Here is a 17,625-nt window from a genome sequence, read left to right as displayed (position 1 = left end):
AAAATACATACAAAAATTTCAAAGACTATAATTAAATTGGTAAAAATATAAAAAAAAGCTTGTTCAAAACCTTCGTTAAAAACACTATTTACTCAGAAAATTGAACAAATTAAAAATACTCCTAATTATTATCATCTAGGAAAACTCCAATTTTTTAATGTTCTTACATGAAAAGTTTTAAATCTTCATCTCTGTACGTCCACGATGGTTTTTTGTTTTTATCTTACCTTTGTTATGATTTTTCATTTAATTGCATACTTAATACTATTAGAAAATTAGGTAACCCAACGATTTTACCCCCATAAAACAATAACTTCTTATTTTCAAGTTTGTAGGGATTACCATTTGCATAAACGACACCATTCTAACTGAATACCTTTCCAACATGATTTATTTGAAACCCAAAGCCTTTGCTCGCAACAATTTTTTACACACAAATTTATAATAATAACAAAGGAAAATACTACTCTCATTTTATATGAGAACAATTATCTCATGTTATAGAAAGAAATCATGTGGGATCTACTATTAAAAGGAAAAAAAAAGGAGTGAAATTTTCGAACTAAGGGAACATGAGATAACTACAAATGAGACTAATATTAATATTTTCTTAATAAAAAAGAAAGACATGTTTATAAAAAAAAAAACAAAGAAAGACATAGTGAAGATAAAATAAAGAGCTAAATAAATAGAATGTAAAAATATAAATGCAATCTAAAATAAAATTAATGTCTTGCATATAAAAGTATGAAAATTGTAATACGCATAATAGGAACTTGAGACTTGATACCACATTCTCTCTCTCCCTCTCTAATTTTCTTGTCATATTCTCTATCTGCTCTCATTCTTCACTGTTATTCAATAAATTGTATTAAAAATAAGGGAGAAATTATACTTATCATTATTTCAGACTTATTATTCTTATTATCTGATTGGTTACTCTTACGTCAATTTGAAATTAACAGTTGAAAAATGAAAAAAATTAACTGTCATTAATTTCAAATTGATCCAATAAAGTAGTAAAAGTGATAAACTTAAAATAATGATAAGTATTGTTACCAAAAAAAAATAAAAATAATGATAAGTATAACTTTCCCTTTAAAAATATCTAAAAAAATATATTTGTTAAACAAAATATTGCTTCAAACACAGTTTTTCAAATATTTTTCAGGGTTGAGACTTTGAGACCACATTTCAAACTTGTTTGATAATTAGGAAATGACAGTTTTCCAAAGCATTATTCTTTGAACATTAAAAGATGTCAATTTCCAACGCAAGAGAGATATGTGATCAATAATTAAAAAAGCAGTGTATTAAAAAAAAGTAAAAAAAAATTGATGGTATTCATCTTTATATTAAAAACGATCATATTTTCAGGGAAGAAAACGCAAAACAGAGTATGGTGTTAATTATGACTTTGTAACACACATTTTCCTCCCAACTTTCTCATGCATTTCGTTTCCCTCTCACGTTCATAGCACACTCTCTCTCTCACTATTTCTATCTCTCTCTCTCGCCTTTGCCATTGTTATGTAACGCAGAGCATAGCATAGCATAACATAGCATAGTAGCAACGCAACCATGGTTCACCTCTTCCACCTTCTCCTCCTCTTTCTCTCTCTATCTCATGTTCTCTCTCTAAACCAAGATGGCCTCTTCCTCATGGAAGCTAAGCTCCAACTCTCAGACCCAACCAATTCTCTCTCTAACTGGAACCACCGTGACCCCACCCCATGTAACTGGACCGGCGTAACCTGCCACCGCATCACCGGCGTCGTCACCGCCGTCAACCTCCCCAACTCCCAACTCGCCGGTCCCTTCCCCACCGCACTCTGCCGCCCTCCATTTCTCTCCTATCTCTCTCTCAACAACAACAACCTCAACTCCACCATCCCCTCCGCCGCATTCTCCGCCTGCACCCGCCGCCTCCGCCACCTCGACCTCTCCGGCAACCTCTTCACCGGAACAATCCCGGAAACTCTCTCCGGACTCACCTCACTCCGCCGCCTCGACCTCTCGCAAAACAATTTCTCCGGCGACATTCCGGCGAGCTTCGGCCAGTTTCAGCGCCTTGAGTCGCTGGTCCTCGTGAACAACCTTTTGAATGGAACCATAGCGAGTTCTCTCGGTAACATTTCGACACTGAAGGAGCTTCACCTCGCTTATAACATCTTCTATCACGCTATACCGAGTGAGTTGGGGAACCTTACGAACCTCGAGGATCTTTGGCTCGCAGGGAGTCACCTCGTGGGTTCGATTCCGGTTTCGCTTCGGGGTTTGGTTCGGCTTCGGAACCTCGACTTGTCACAGAACATGCTCACGGGGACCATACCGGAACAAGCGTTGTCGGGGCTTAGCAGCATTGTGCAAATCGAGCTTTATCAGAACTCTCTCTCCGGCGAGTTACCCGGTGCCGGATTTTCCAACCTGACACGGTTGGAACTTTTCGATGCTTCGGCGAACGAGTTGACTGGGACGATTCCTGACCAGTTATGCAGGTTGAAAACGCTTGTCTCTCTAAACTTGGATCTTAATTTTCTCGAAGGTTCTTTGCCGGAGAACATAACAGTGTCTGAGAGCTTGTATGAGTTGAAATTGTTCAACAACTCGCTCTCTGGACCGTTGCCGAGTGCTCTGGGGAAAAACTCGCGGTTGGTGATGCTTGATATTTCGTTTAATCAGTTTTCCGGTGAAATTCCGGCGGGTTTGTGCGGTGGTGGAAGGTTGGAACAGTTGTTGCTAATGTACAATTCGTTTTCGGGGGAAATCCCTGAGAGTCTCGGGAATTGCAAGAGCTTGTTAAGGGTTCGGCTTAGGAACAATAACCTTTCTGGTGTTGTTCCTGATGGTTTTTGGGGTTTGCCTCGTCTGTATTATTTGGAGCTTGTTGAAAATTCTCTTTCTGGGCCGGTTTCTAATGCAATTTCCGGTGCTTATAATCTGTCAAGTTTGTTAATTTCGAGGAACAAGTTTTCTGGGTCGATTCCTGATGCAATTGGGTCGTTGAATTGTCTTGAGCAGTTTGATGCCAGCCATAATAGTCTTACTGGTCGGATTCCGACCAGTGTGGTCAAGCTCCGCCAGTTGGATAGGCTTATTCTGAGTGACAATAAACTTTCTGGAGAAATTCCTGGTGGAATTGGTAATATGACAATGCTTAATGAGCTTGATTTGGCGAATAATGGACTCGATGGCAATATTCCAAGAGAGTTAGGAACTTTGAAGGTGCTTAATTATCTTGATCTTTCTGGTAATGCCTTTTCTGGTGAAATTCCAAATGAGCTGGCAAATTTGAAGCTTAATTTGCTGAATTTGTCAAACAATTTTCTTTCTGGGCCTATCCCTCATATTTATGACAATGCGAATTACAGAGATAGTTTTGTAGGAAATCCGGACCTCTGTGGTGAACTTCGTGGACTATGTCGAAGCTCTGATGAAAGTAAGAACAGCAAATATGCACGGAGTTTTTGGTTAATATTTGTATTTGCTGGGATTGTGTTAATCATTGGGGTGGTATGGTTTTACTTCAAATTCCGGAACTTGAAGAAGATGAAAACGGTATTGAACATGTCAAAGTGGATGTCATTTCATAAGCTGGGCTTCAGTGAGTTTGAGATTCTTAAATTCCTGAGTGAAGATAATGTAATAGGAAGCGGATCATCTGGGAAGGTCTACAAAGTAGGGCTGAGTAATGGTGAGGTGGTGGCAGTGAAGAAATTGTGGGGAGCAGATAAGATGCAAAATAGAAGTGTTGATACTGAGAAGGATGGATTTGAAATTGAAGTTGAAACACTGGGAAAGATTAGGCACAAGAATATTGTGAGGTTATTGTGTTGCTGCAAGTCTGGGGATAGCAAGCTCCTAGTTTATGAGTATATGCCAAATGGGAGCCTGGCTGATTTGTTGCATTATAGGAAGAAAAGCTTGTTGGATTGGCCAACTAGATATAAAATTGCTATTGATGCTGCTGAGGGACTTTGTTATTTGCATCACGATTGTGTCCCACCTATTGTTCATAGGGATGTAAAATCTAGCAATATCTTGCTAGATGGAGAATTTGGTGCAAAAGTTGCAGATTTTGGAGTTGCCAAAATTGTTAAGGGTGTCAGCCAAGGGGAAGAATCCATGTCTGTGATTGCTGGATCTTATGGTTACATTGCACCAGGTACCACCTTAAAGTTGAATTCTTAATCTTTCTTTCTCATTTTTGATTGCTGAATAAGTGTTTATTCATGTGCTTCATTAGTCTGTATAAATTTAATATGGTTTGTTGGTTCAATGTGATGCAGAATATGCTTATACTGTTCGGGTGAACGAAAAGAGTGACATTTATAGCTTTGGTGTAGTGATTTTGGAGTTGGTAACTGGAAGACCCCCTCTTGATCCAGAGTATGGCGAAAATGATCTTGTTAAATGGGTTTACTTAACTTTGGATGAGAAAGGACAGGATCAAGTGATTGATCCCACTCTGGATTTGAAGTATGGGGAAGAAATCAACAAGGTACTTAGCTTGGGGCTTCTTTGTACCAGCCCTCTTCCTATAAACCGCCCTTCAATGCGCAGAGTGGTAAAAATGCTGCATGAAGTAACTTCAGTTCGCAAATCCAGGAGTGGAAATCTCTCTCCTTACTATCAAGAAGAGGTCTCTGACAATGATAATCAGGGAAGCATAGTTTAAGTTAGGGGCTTAAAAAACAAGATATTCAGCTTCAGTTTTCATTTTTTAACTTTGGTACTTAAAAATTAGTCCTTTAGGTGATAGTACTTGAAACAGCCATTGTAGCGAATGGTAAGAGAGACTTTGCAATTTCAATCATGCCATTGTCTCAATTCCAAAGGAATATCTACTTGGCTTTAAACTATAATATATTCTTGCAAAAAATCGTTATCTGCAAATGTTTATCTGGTATTGCCGCCAATATCTACTTGCCTAGGTGCTTATCTGTTTTTGTTGGCTTTTTAGGAATGGCTATTATGCCAACCCCATACCTCTAGGATGGACTCAGTAGCTCACACTAATATTTTGGGATATTATGTGATTTGAAGTTGTCACATATCATGGCCATAAACATAAAATGGTGTCACGTGAAAGTACCAAATCGAGATACTTTTTGGAAGACTGTTTATTATTATTTTTAGTTTATGAATTGTGCATGATCATTGATGTGGTTGATAGAGTGAAACACGTTTTAGATTGGTTAATGTAACTCCCACACGAAGAAGTGCTATTGCACACAGGAGCGGGTCTAAAGTTGTTGAAAATGGGTAACATTCAAGCATACAAATTTAAAACTCTCTTTCATCATATTAGCCATTAGCTTTTTTGTTCGCATGAAGTTTTTAAACTTTACTTTCTTCATATGAATGAATAAATTTCAACGAGAATTTGTTCCTCATCCTTCTTTATTGTGTTACTGCTTCTGACCACTTAAAGTTTGGTTTCATCATTGATTACACATTACGTTATTTGAATATAATATTAAGGGTCTAACTATCTAAGTAAGGAAAGGAATAAAACAAAAAGTGGCATAATAGATTACCAGATTTCTGACATTAACATCATACCTAACCTAAGACATGGCATAGGCCAATTGAATTACAAAGTCGTTTGGGTTAAAGAATCATCGTCGAAAAGAGACATTTGTGTGAAATTCATTGATCTTTCCTTGTTTGCACATATAAAATGTCATCTGCAGTGGCATTTCTTTGTGAATTTCTCTTTTTAGGCCAAGTTAGCAACATATGTTATCTCCTGATCCAACGTTTTTCACTCATCATCATCATTTTGGATAGTCTATATAAAAAATAAAATAAAAAAACGTTAAGTTAAAGTATCTTTAGGAGTTATGATCATGCAAGAGCCAGAAAGAAAGGGAAAGTATAAAAAGAAGTTAACAGCTAATTATTCTTATCTTATTTCACTTCGAATAATCCAATCTTTTTATTCATTTCAGTTTGATAATCATGTAATACTATATAATATGGATTTATTATTTCTCGTATTGTAGGAGATAAATTTATCTCCTACACATATATAAAAGTATATGAAACTCATTTATCTCTGTTTTTTTTCATCCATATGAACTTCATATATTTTTATGTATGTATAGGAGATAAAATTGATCTCTTATAACATATGAATCATTAAACCCATATAATATATGAGATCTATTAATCTCATGTTGCATGAGATAATTATTTCCCATAATATATATGGTGCTGCCTAACAACCTGTAAGTTTATGCTTTAATGAATGCATGACATTCTCGATATTTAGCACCAAGTATCACGTACATTGGCAATTAAAGCCAACGATTTTCTTATATGCATGGGTCCCATTTTGCTATATTCATGATACACGTTCTGCTGATTCCTGAGCATGTCGTATGCAAGCCTATTCAGTGTGAGTTCCCTAATTATACCTTGCGTAAAATACTCTCTCTTTATTGTAAAATAAAAAGGTATGTTTACATATTGGTCTTGCTAAAATGCAAAAATATTCCCTCTAACTGTAGATGTAAATTTTTGTTCGGAATTTTAAATTTAGCAATTTAACTTGTTAAACTTATTAAATTGTGCGTAGTTATTGTAAATTTACTTCCTTATGCATGTCCCAAAAATTCTATAAAGAAGTCAACATGCATAATTTGTCAAGTTTGAAGAATTAAGTTTGAGTTTCAAATCACAAAAAGGTTTTATGCAATTAACATATAGTTGAAGGATTCTTTGCTGAGTTTAACATATTTTTTTTAGTAGATTAACATATTCTTTTCAGTATATTAATATAACTCATCGTAATAAATTTTTTTTATATATCTAACATGTGTTGAGATAGAAAAATATTGTTGACTTGATTGCGCAATATTATCTAAAATTCTCACTTACCATATTTATACTTCATTATATGTCCTTGCGAGGGTAGCAAAAAAAATTATATACTCAATCTTACATTTATATTTTTGCAAATATATTATTTTTCATATTTTGACCCATAACCTTTTTTACCGCTACACCAAGTCTTACATTCAATCTCATCATATGAGAAATGTTGTATATTATAGTCTACTAATATCTCTCTATTTATATCTAGACATAGGAACCCAACGATTTTCACCTTTGGTACACAAATGCATTAACGGCCAAAGGATATCCCAATAGCCGCCAGCACATAAATAAATGTAGGGGACAGTACTTCCAATCTTGGCGAAACTCATTGTATTACAAAATCTTTCTGGTTTATATAGATAAAGCAATTGTGTAAAATGAACTTGAGAAGTAAGGATCTTAGCCCAAAAAAATTGAACCTCCAATATGTTATTGTCTCTTTCCTTCACCTAGTACTTATTTTGGCACGTGGACAATTTTGCTTTTGCCATGTGGCAATAGATAGTATGCTGCAACTATCAAAGACGTTGAGGGCTAAAGACTGTCTACAAACATTGAGAGAGGTTTCTTGCTATGCATGAGAAGTGGACATGAAGGAATGAAATTATGGTTGGCTGAAAAATGTTTTCTTCAATGTTATTTTTAGTTTTATGGTATTTAACTTTTTAACTTTATCTACACTCCAGGGTGACATTGGACCTAAGTTCTCACTCTTTGTGCATGTACATTAGGTTGCCCCAATGCCACTCAACTCTTCTATTTAGGGGTGTTCGCGGTCTGGATTGGATCGGTTTTGGAAGCAAAAATCATCTGATCCAATCTCTTCGGTTTGATCATATAATCATCCATTCGGTTTTGATTTTTTTCCAAATCCGATCCGATCCAATCCAATTTTTTCCGATTTGGATTGGATCGGTTTTCGGTTTTTTGAAAATACTAAAATTTATTTCATGATTATTGTGCAAATAACATCTTTTGTATATATTGGCTTTGTAAATTTTTTTTTGAAATACAAAAGCATTAGTAAACTATAATATAATTTTTTTAATTTTGGCAATGAGGTATGAAGCTTTATAAAGATAAAATTTTGTTGATGAGATATGACTAGAATTTTTCTTGGAATTAGTTGATGGGTTAATGGGTCTTGGGTTTAGAAATTTTTAGGCTATGATTAGGGAAATATCCAAATAGGTAGAGGAAAATTAATATATTGGATCGGTTTGGATTGGATCGGTTTTCATCAACTCATCCAAAAACCGATCCAATCCAATTAAAATTTGCGGTTTTTAATCGGTTTTCGGTTATCGATTTTTCGGTTCGGTCGCCGTGATTTGAATCGGTTTGGATCAGTTGATGAACACCTCTACTTCTATCCATATTTTAGTTTTCTTAGTTAAAACTGGTTTTATTTTAGATTCCATAATCCATATTTTAGTTGTTGGTTTCCAAGTTAGAGTTGGATTTATTTTAGATTTTAATTAAAGCTACCTTTAGTCAGAGTAAAAAGGACAAAAACCTATATTTATTCTTCTACAAGTCTTCATACAAATATGCAAAGCAAAACAAAACTTGAGATCAAAGCAATCTTATATTTTTTATTCTTATCTCTCTGTGCAACCAACCCTATCTCTAATTGTTAATTTCATTCTCTATTTAGAATTTGTAGGTATCACACTCTCTCCTCTTTCTCGTAAGAGCAAGATCAGGAGGTTGGGAAGGGCTGCAATATTCACTCATGCAAAAGAAAGCAACAAAAAAAGTAAGGGAGAATTTAATTCCTTCCCAACCCTCAACAAGAACTGGCACGAGGGGAGCAACCTTTAGTAGAGACAAGTTTTTCTTTTCTCCCTCTTATTAATTATCACCACTTTAAATTCTTCTCTTAACTCAACCTATCTAGAAATGGAATGAGGGAGGATAAGAAGGAAATGACTCAGTGCAGTTACCCTGAAAACAATCATAGCATCATTGTGGAGAGGCACAAAGACAGCTTAATCAGAACATGTCCCACATGTGGTCATCATATCAAAAACCAAGAGCAGGTTCATATAACTCCTTAATCATTTCTTTTTTTACTATTTTTGTTTTGTGAAATTATTGATCTTAGAGTGTTTACTTTTACTATGTTTTTGGGGTGTCGATGGATAATTATAAATATTGTGGTGTTAATTAGGCTGCTGGAATTCATGACTTACCTGGACTACCTGCTGGAGTGAAGTTTGACCCTACTGATCAAGAGATTCTTGAACATTTGGAAGCCAAGGTGCGCTCTGATATTCACAAGCTTCATCCATTAATTGATGAGTTCATCCCTACACTTGAAGGCGAGAATGGAATCTGCTGTACCCATCCAGAGAAGTTGCCAGGTATATTAAATACAATTAAGCCACCAAATCCTTATGATTGATTTCCATTTCATTTACTCTTTAATAATTTCTGATGAGGACTCTCATGTCCTATATATATAATTTACATTTTAATTTTCATTAACATATGTTGATTGCCAACATAATATATATACATAGTTCCTGAAAATATATGATCAGAAGTTTGTTTCCATTAGACTTTAGTAACTTGAAAAGAAGAAAGCAACAGATTTCGTTGAAGTCACACTTTTGTGGCAGAAGAACATTTCCTACCCTTTTTTGGTATAAATCATATCCATATATAGCATCTACCAATTAATTACCCGTGACTTTCATATATGCATGCCCTCAGAAACCCTTCCACCAAACCTTGCTGTTACAAGTGTTTATCTTCCATTTCTTAATGATGTAGCACAAAAAAACTCTTCATTTTGGAACAAGTTATAAGCTTTATTATATTTTTTTAATGTAAATTAACATCTAAATGGTTAATTTTGCTGCAGGAGTTAGCAAGGATGGCCTGATCCGACATTTCTTCCACCGGCCTTCCAAAGCATACACGACAGGAACAAGGAAAAGGAGAAAGGTGCACACTGATGCAGATGGCAGTGAGACCCGGTGGCACAAAACAGGTAAGACTAGGCCAATCTATATCAGTGGCAAGTTGAAAGGGTACAAGAAAATTCTTGTGCTTTACACTAACTACAAAAAGCAAAGAAAACCGGAGAAAACAAATTGGGTCATGCATCAGTACCACCTTGGCAATAATGAAGAGGAGAAGGAAGGGGAGTTTGTAGTCTCCAAAGTTTTCTATCAAACACAACCTAGACAATGTGGTTCACTCATGAAAGATTCATTTCCTGCAAAACCAAGTGGCCAAGGCATGCACGAGGTAACTAATCATAAAAACAGTGGGTTTGTCGAGTACTACAATACTTCTTTCATACCCTTTGATCAAGGGGACCAACATAGATCTAACAGTACTCAAATTTCCCATTTTTCTGTCCATGATGGTGCTTCTTTCATTCCTTAAAAGAAGCAGTGGAAGGGAAGAGGAAATGTTAGATGCCATGAAAGGATATGGAATATTAAAATTGTATTCTGCAATAATGAAATAAGTTAATAACCAACACTAGTTAGGTGGGGAAAAGGCGGTACAGAATAAGGAGAATCTGCTTCATCTGAAAGCTTAGTGGTCAGATACTTCTATTGAGACAAACAAGACTTGGCGAAGTAAAGAAATAGAATATTTAGCTGTAACTGTGTTTTCTTTCTTTCTACTAATTTTTTTGAAAGGTAACTGGTATCATGCTTTGTAAAGGGACACAAAAATATGTCAAAGGCTTCATGTCCTTACTCGGGGAAATACTAACCATCAATCTGTACCAACATGATTTTTACCTGAAGCAGTCTTGAACTACAGATTCTAAATGTGCGTTTTTCACTGAATTTTGATTATATATGAGATGTTATATATCGGCTAAAAACGCGTCCATGTGTTGTCACTGAAGAAACTTTGATGCACATAGAATGTTATTCTCTGTTGTCAAGCATCACAGCAAATTAAACCACCCTCGTTATAGGAATACAAATAGCAATCAAAATGCTGACTATAGTATTGATGAGTGCCTTTAAATATGGCGTGCTATTGTTATATCATGCATTGGCTATCTAATAAAAATAATAACTAGTGCCAAAATAACACTAATATGAAAATTACAAGTCATGGTAACTATTCATCAATTTCAGTCCATTTCAGTGACATTTGAACAAGAGAACTAGAATATTATTCTACTCAATCGGGAAAGATAAAGATCAACAGCTTCAAGAACCAAAAAAGAAAGTGCTAGAAAAGAAACATCAGCTATGAAGCCTATCTTTTGACTCAGCTTTAGACAGAACAATGTCGAATCTATAAACTACCATTATATTCAATGCTGCAAGAAATGAAAATTACTATATAATTCTACACAGAAAGAGCAAAGAACACACATTTAGTCAGCTTTTCTTCATCTGCGTCTTCTTCTCGGTCTTCGCTTTCTTTATCGGTGGCTGGCCTGGCCATTCTCCACCCTACATGTCCTTCGGCTGTTTTTCTTGGGTAGTTTGTTTGTACTGAGAAAGTTGAATATAGTGTCAATACTGATTGTGTAATTTACGTGGAGTGCAATCAAGTCAATCAACTTTAAGCCATTAAAGCTGCAGAGCCATCAATCTTCAACCTTAAGAAATTACATTTGCCTGTCGATTTGCGTATTTAGGATAAAGTGTCTTGTGTATCTGGTGCGCACAAGTCTACTCACAAGATATATAACACACAAGTGCAAATGCAGGTAGCATTATTCACATATTTAAATTTCTCCATTATGTTATTTTCAAATTATTGGAACTTAACAAAAAAACAAAATAGAAAAAGATTTTGAATATAAGAACAGAAGACTAACTACCAACTAACAAGAATGTTCTGAGCTTCAATATATCAGAGATCATTAAGAATATCTAACTCTAGGGTAGGTGCATGAATTTTTTTTCTGAAAGGCAAATGCAATGCATATATAGCTAACCAGTTAACACAAGTATTACCTTTCCCATAAACATGGTTCATCTGCACGGTTCATTCTTTTGAAAGTAAGGAGAGAGCACAAATTAAAAGTTGAGATTCAGCTCCTGTACTAGCACCCCAAATTTATGTCTCTTTAAGTTCGAGAGAATAGATAATGCAGCTAAATCATATTTATAGGGAAGTGTTGGCTGATTAGCTACTTATGCATTGTAGTTATATTTGAGAGTGGGGTATTCTTGTGATCTTTAATGTAATGAAGATAGCAAGTTTCTGATTAGTCGGTAGTTAGACTTCTTATTTCCGGGCCTCGTGCCCCCGATATTAAAAAAAAAAACAATGAAGTGTTTTAACACAAATTTTATGTCGATTAAATTGTGATCCAAAACCCTTTTCTTTTAAAATAAAAAAGGACAATAATTTGAAAAGAATATAATGGAGAGGATTAAATATGATAATATTGCCACCTATCCTTTTTTTTTTATTCACACCAAGGGAACTCAAAGTTCAAAACTCAGATACAGTAGCAAGTATTAGAGAAGCACAGGCTTCTCAAGTGATCAAGGATCCTCGCTGGCAATCATTTGGAGGGTCAACATAAACACCAGCTGTCACACCCTGTTAACAAGAATCTGTCTCCACAATAAGTTTCTCAAGGCCGTCCCAGACAGACAATATACAAACTAGAAAGTACAAAAAGAAAATTTGCATAAAAACACTCTGAAAATGGAATTTTCATATTCTTCCAGACTACTACTCAAAGAATAAATGGAATTTTCATTATCAACTAACAATAAGGTGAAAATCAGAAAATGCACAAATGGAGTATAACTAGTACTCATGGAACTTCAGATAATACCTAGGCTAGGCTGCAGGACTACTGCATCTTTCATCAAATCTATCACTAGCCATCTCTCAAAATTCTCTTTACCTCTACTTATTATTATAGAATGAAAACAAGTATGAAGGTGAACCTAAGCTTGCTAATGGGATCCACCCTGCAATCAAATGATGTATCAAAACGCACACTCAAACCAAAAGCAACACGAAATTAACCTTTTCAGTTACTCTAAACTTCAGTCCATAGAGTAGGCTACATCAAGTGATTAATCAAATTCAAAATCATTACAAAGCATAAAGCACCAACATTGATCAAATGCTAATATTTAATAAAAATTTGATTGACACTACATTACACTATACTACCATACCCTAACTTTTCAAGTTTCAAAATTTCTTGGGTAGTTTGTTTGTACTGAGAAAGTTGAATATAGTGTCAATACTGATTGTGTAATTTACGTGGAGTGCAATCAAGTCAATCAACTTTAAGCCATTAAAGCTGCAGAGCCATCAATCTTCAACCTTAAGAAATTACATTTGCCTGTGGATTTGCGTATTTAGGATAAAGTGTCTTGTGTATCTCGTGCGCACAAGTCTACTCACAAGATATATAACACACAAGTGCAAATGCAGGTAGCATTACTCACATATTTAAATTTCTCCATTATGTTATTTTCAAATTATTCGAACTTAACAAAAAAACAAAATAGAAATTTTTTTTGAATATAAGAACAGAAGGCTAACTACCAACTAACAAGAATATTCCGAGCTTCAATATATCAGAGATCATTAAGAATATCTAACTCTAGGGTAGGTGCATGAAATTTTTTTCTGAAAGGCAAATGCAATGCATAGATAGCTAACCAGTTAACACAAGTATTACCTTTCCCATAAACATGGTTCATCCGCACCGTTCATTCTTTTGAAAATAAGGAGAGAGCAAAATTAAAAATTGAGATTCAGCTCCTGTACTAGCACCCAAATTTATGTCTCTTTAAGTTCGAGAGAATAGATAATGCAGCTAAATCATATTTATAGGGAAGTGTTGGATGATTAGCTACTTATGCATTGTAGTTATATTTGAAAGTGGGGTATTCTTGTGATCTTTAATGTAATGAAGATAGCAAGTTTCTGATTAGTCGGTAGTTAGACTTATTTTCGGGCCTCGTGCCCCCGATATTAAAAAAAAAAAACAATGAAGTGTTTTAACACAAATTTTATGTCGATTAAATTGTGATCCAAAATCCTTTTCTTTTTAAAAAAAGGACAATAATTTGAAAAGAATATAATGGAGAGGATTAAATATGATAATATTGCCACCTATCCTCTTTTTTTTATTCACACCAAGGGAGCTCAAAGTTCAAAACTCAGATACAGCAGCAAGTATTAGAGAAGCACAGGCTTCGCAAGTGGTCAAGGATCCTCGCTGGCAATCATTTGGAGGGTCAACATAAACACCAGCTGTCACACCCTGTTAACAAGAATCTGTCTCCACAATAAGTTTCTCAAGGCCGTCCCAGACAGACAATATACAAACTAGAAAGTACAAAAAGAAAATTTGCATAAAAACACTCTGAAAATGGAATTTTCATATTCTTCCAGACTACTACTTAAAGAATAAATGGAATTTTCATTATCAACTAACAATAAGGTGAAAATCAGAAAATGCACAAATGGAGTATAACTAGTACTCATGGAACTTCAGATAATACCTAGGCTAGGCTGCAGGACTACTGCATCTTTCATCACATCTATCACTAGCCATCTCTCAACATTCTCTTTACCTCTACTTATTATTATAGAATGAAAACAAGTATGAACGTGAACCTAAGCTTGCTAATGGGATCCATCCCTGCAATCAAATGATGTATCAAAACGCACACTCAAACCAAAAGCAACACGAAATTAACCTTTTCAGTTACTCTAAACTTCAGTCCATAGAGTAGGCTAAATCAAGTGATTAATCAAATTCAAAATCATTACAAAGCATTAAGCACCAACATTGATCAAATGCCAATATTCAATAAAAATTTGATTGACACTACATTACACTATACTACCATACACTAACTTTTCAAGTTCCAAAATTTCTTCTAATGTCACGTGAATTGCACAATCGAGTCAAAAAGTTCAAAACTTTACCGATCAGCGTTCTTTCTTCTTCTTCCTCAATAGATAAACATGGGTCTCTTCGTATGCATATTCAGGATGGAGATGGTCGTGAGGGACCTCTTCGACGTCGAACACTTGGTCGCACAATTCCCAGAAAAGCTTGTGCGCCTCGGGGGACCTGACCTGATACCCTAGCAAAACGACGCCGTCGTCGGCGAGGAGGGTTTCCATTGCAGAAACCAACGGAGCCACGGTTTCCTCGATGTAAACGACGTCGGTGGCGATGACGAAATCGAAGGGCGGGTTGAGGGAGCTAATCTGGTGCGGGTTGTTCCAGTAGAGAATCGTGTGCTTCAGGTTCTTGCGGAGAACGGGCTTGTTGACCTTGAGGTTGCGCTTCAGTGCGGGCATTACTGGGCCGATGTCGGTGAGGACCAGGTCCGTCAGGCCCAATAGGTATAGGCCCATACCGGCAACGCCGCACCCGGTTCCGAGCTCCACCGCGCGCTTGCCTCGGAAATCGAGGAGGTGAGCGTAAGGGTTGTTAGCGGTGGTGGTGGTATGTGGGGCCCAGCGGTCAACGAATTTGACGAGTACGAGGGAACAGGGCCAGACGGAAGTTCCGACGTGCATGGAGCCGTTGTCTTGTTGCAAAGAGAGAACGGCGTTGCCGACGGGAAGCTCAATCACCGGCGAGTCTGTGAACTTCATGCTTTCTCTCTCTCTCTCTCTCCAAACACCAAAGACAAACAGGTGAAGCTCGAATGGTAGTTGTTTTGGGTTGTGGGCTAAGCGGGTGTTGTTGGGTTCTGGAATGTTCTTATGATATGGGTCATGGGCTGGAATTTAAAAATTGAGACTGGGCCAACTAAACATATGAAATTTTTCTTAAAGAAAGAGTATCAATAAAGGGTAATATTTCTCTTATGTTGCATAAGAGAAGTATTATCGCATGCTCAAACAAAAGTTAGGAGAGAAAAAAAAATTGGAGGTGAGAGAAAAAAATATTGTGAGACCCATTTGAAAAATGTGAGTGTAGGAGATAAATTTTTTTTATGTAACATAAGAAAAGTAATTCCCATCAATAAATTATGGCCTAGACTTCATGCATGGCAACCACCGTGTGATATATTTGGTTTTGTGATTTATCTAAGTTGAATTGTGTTGGGTTTAATATGCTCTTTTCACTTACGCCCAATAGCTTTAGTGAGAGTGAGTCCAAAGTCCAATGTTAACTCATGAAGCTTAGGTTAGTTTTGGATTAGGCAGAGTATATAAACTCTATTTTCTCTCAAGTGCCTCCTAGGGTTGCAGACATCAGAAACACACCTAAGAGGCATACGTTCATCGTCTGAACGGTTGCCCACACGACCACCTGATCCCTTTGAGTCATAGCTTGGAAGATCAACCGTAGAGTGGAATTGCGACCGTTCGTGGTGCGTTGTTGCAGATCGTGAGGCTTGAGGAAGAGAACTGAACGTGAGAAATTGGCACGCTCGCTGCTTCATCTCAGGTAATCAAAGCGGTGTTCTTCATTCCTCATCGCATCGGTACAATGACGCTTTCGCGTTTCTAATGATATACCTTCAAATTGTGTAACTATTCATCAATTTAATTTTTTTTCAGAATGATTTATCAATTTAATGTGAAAAGATGTTCATTCAGATAATGTTTGTTCAAGTCTCACATACATTATGAAAGACTTGAACATATATGAAAGTGATGTGCATTTTTGCAAAGCACAAACTTTTCAAAGAAGTTGATTTTTACACAAATTACACATGGAATTAATGTGCAACTTGAACGCGTATAGTTAATATATGTACGTGTCTTCATATTGAATTGGTAAATTATTTCTCAAAAAAATTAAACGATTAAAGTTACGCATTTTACTTTACACGGGTCAAAAAGCCAACATATTTTCCCTACATATAAACGTTGTCATTTATCATAGGCTGTCAAATCTTTAAACATATGTTACGTTTTCAATAAATAAAAAATTCGTTTTTGTGTATTAATCGTGAACAACAATTTGAGCCACCCCACCCCATCATGTAACCAAAAGTAAAAACAAAATCATAGAGCTGTGAGTGCGGCAGTCAAAACTGAAGAACATGGCTTCTCTTCTTTACTTTTCCCCACTTTTTTCTTTTGATCCATATATGTTTTCTTCCCCTTTTGATCGATATAATGCAACCGAGCATAGGGTCACTGTTAAATATTGTGACGGGATCTAGCTGTGGCTAATACCTAGGTACACAGCTACCTCCAGCTAATTGTTTTTCGTAGGAAGCATATTCCTTTTCCGAAAGGCTCATTCAGTATAGTAGAACAGTAGAGAATCCATAGAAGACAAAATGGTAATCGAAGCATTTTTTTTTTCTTACCTTAAAAACAAAAAGTTATTTGTCCTCGTCAAAACTGACGAAGCTCATAGTTTTTGTATTCTGGTGAATGTTATGTTTTATACTTTTATTATCGAGGAATTCCGGTTATATATTGGAAGCTAAAAGGGTGGTAATGGATTAGACATGCATGTACAAGGACATACCTAATATCCTTATAGAATACTATTAATAAGAAAAAGAGGTTGATTCAATATATTGATTTTATTTAAATAAAATTTTGGGTTCAATTACTTATGAATGCAAAAAAAATTCTTTAGAAAGAATTAGCCCCACAATAATGTGATATTTCCAACTCGTACACAATAGTCTCCCGTAAATGATACATATAATTTATCTAAAAATAAGTAAATACTATTAATGAGAATAAATCTAAGAATTTACATCATAAAAAAAGAATAATCATGATATCTATAATTAAATATTCAGTTATTTACTATAACCATTGAAGGAACAT

The 17,625-nt window shown here is 35.7% G+C and overlaps 3 protein-coding genes across 8 annotated transcripts; 2 read left to right on the top strand and 1 right to left on the bottom strand.

Annotated features, from left to right (window-relative positions):
- The first annotated feature begins 1,581 nt into the window (after positions 1–1,581).
- Positions 1,582–4,678, top strand: LOC133307212 (receptor-like protein kinase HSL1). Its single transcript, XM_061507683.1, has 2 exons — positions 1,582–4,165; positions 4,290–4,678. The coding sequence occupies exons 1-2, from the start codon at positions 1,582–1,584 to the stop codon at positions 4,676–4,678; spliced, it is 2,973 nt and encodes a 990-aa protein (XP_061363667.1).
- Positions 4,679–8,792: 4,114 nt separating this feature from the next.
- On the top strand, positions 8,793–10,535 carry LOC133307210 (NAC domain-containing protein 73-like). Its single transcript, XM_061507681.1, has 3 exons — positions 8,793–8,927; positions 9,059–9,251; positions 9,755–10,535. Exons 1-3 carry the CDS (start codon positions 8,793–8,795, stop codon positions 10,282–10,284), a joined length of 858 nt encoding a protein of 285 aa, XP_061363665.1. The 3' UTR covers positions 10,285–10,535.
- A 444-nt stretch (positions 10,536–10,979) lies between these two features.
- Positions 10,980–15,537, bottom strand: LOC133307206 (uncharacterized). Of its 6 annotated transcripts, none has more exons than XR_009751014.1 (3): positions 14,794–15,537; positions 11,835–14,122; positions 10,980–11,366 (listed from the first exon to the last, which is right to left on the bottom strand). XR_009751014.1 is itself a non-coding variant. In XM_061507673.1 (2 exons), exon 1 carries the CDS (start codon positions 15,472–15,474, stop codon positions 14,797–14,799), a length of 678 nt encoding a protein of 225 aa, XP_061363657.1. In that variant the 5' UTR covers positions 15,475–15,537; the 3' UTR covers positions 10,980–14,136; positions 14,794–14,796. The 6 variants fall into 6 exon arrangements, 4 of the variants coding, with proteins under 4 accessions (XP_061363657.1, XP_061363656.1, XP_061363658.1 ...); XR_009751015.1 differs by having other exon boundaries at positions 12,671–14,122; XM_061507673.1 differs by having other exon boundaries at positions 10,980–14,136.
- Between the last annotated feature and the right edge of the window lie 2,088 nt (positions 15,538–17,625).

This window comes from Gastrolobium bilobum, unplaced genomic scaffold (genome assembly GCF_033153095.1).
Source record: "Gastrolobium bilobum isolate Gb01-03AN ecotype WA unplaced genomic scaffold, APGP_CSIRO_Gbil_v1 utg6974, whole genome shotgun sequence".
Taxonomy (NCBI): domain Eukaryota; kingdom Viridiplantae; phylum Streptophyta; class Magnoliopsida; order Fabales; family Fabaceae; genus Gastrolobium; species Gastrolobium bilobum.
This window is presented reverse-complemented; position numbering and strand designations above follow the sequence as displayed.

What these genes read in the sequence shown, in the direction of transcription:
- LOC133307212 (XM_061507683.1), top strand. Translation starts at nt 1,582, where the DNA reads ATGGTTCACCTCTTCCACCTTCTCCTCCTCTTTCTCTCTCTATCTCAT. An exon ending in TTATGGTTACATTGCACCAG is followed by an intron (nt 4,166 to 4,289) that starts GTACCACCTTAA and finishes AATGTGATGCAG; the next exon opens with AATATGCTTATACTGTTCGG.
- LOC133307210 (XM_061507681.1), top strand. Translation starts at nt 8,793, where the DNA reads ATGAGGGAGGATAAGAAGGAAATGACTCAGTGCAGTTACCCTGAAAAC. An exon ending in ATATCAAAAACCAAGAGCAG is followed by an intron (nt 8,928 to 9,058) that starts GTTCATATAACT and finishes GGTGTTAATTAG; the next exon opens with GCTGCTGGAATTCATGACTT. An exon ending in CCATCCAGAGAAGTTGCCAG is followed by an intron (nt 9,252 to 9,754) that starts GTATATTAAATA and finishes ATTTTGCTGCAG; the next exon opens with GAGTTAGCAAGGATGGCCTG.
- LOC133307206 (XM_061507673.1), bottom strand. Translation starts at nt 15,474, where the DNA reads ATGAAGTTCACAGACTCGCCGGTGATTGAGCTTCCCGTCGGCAACGCC.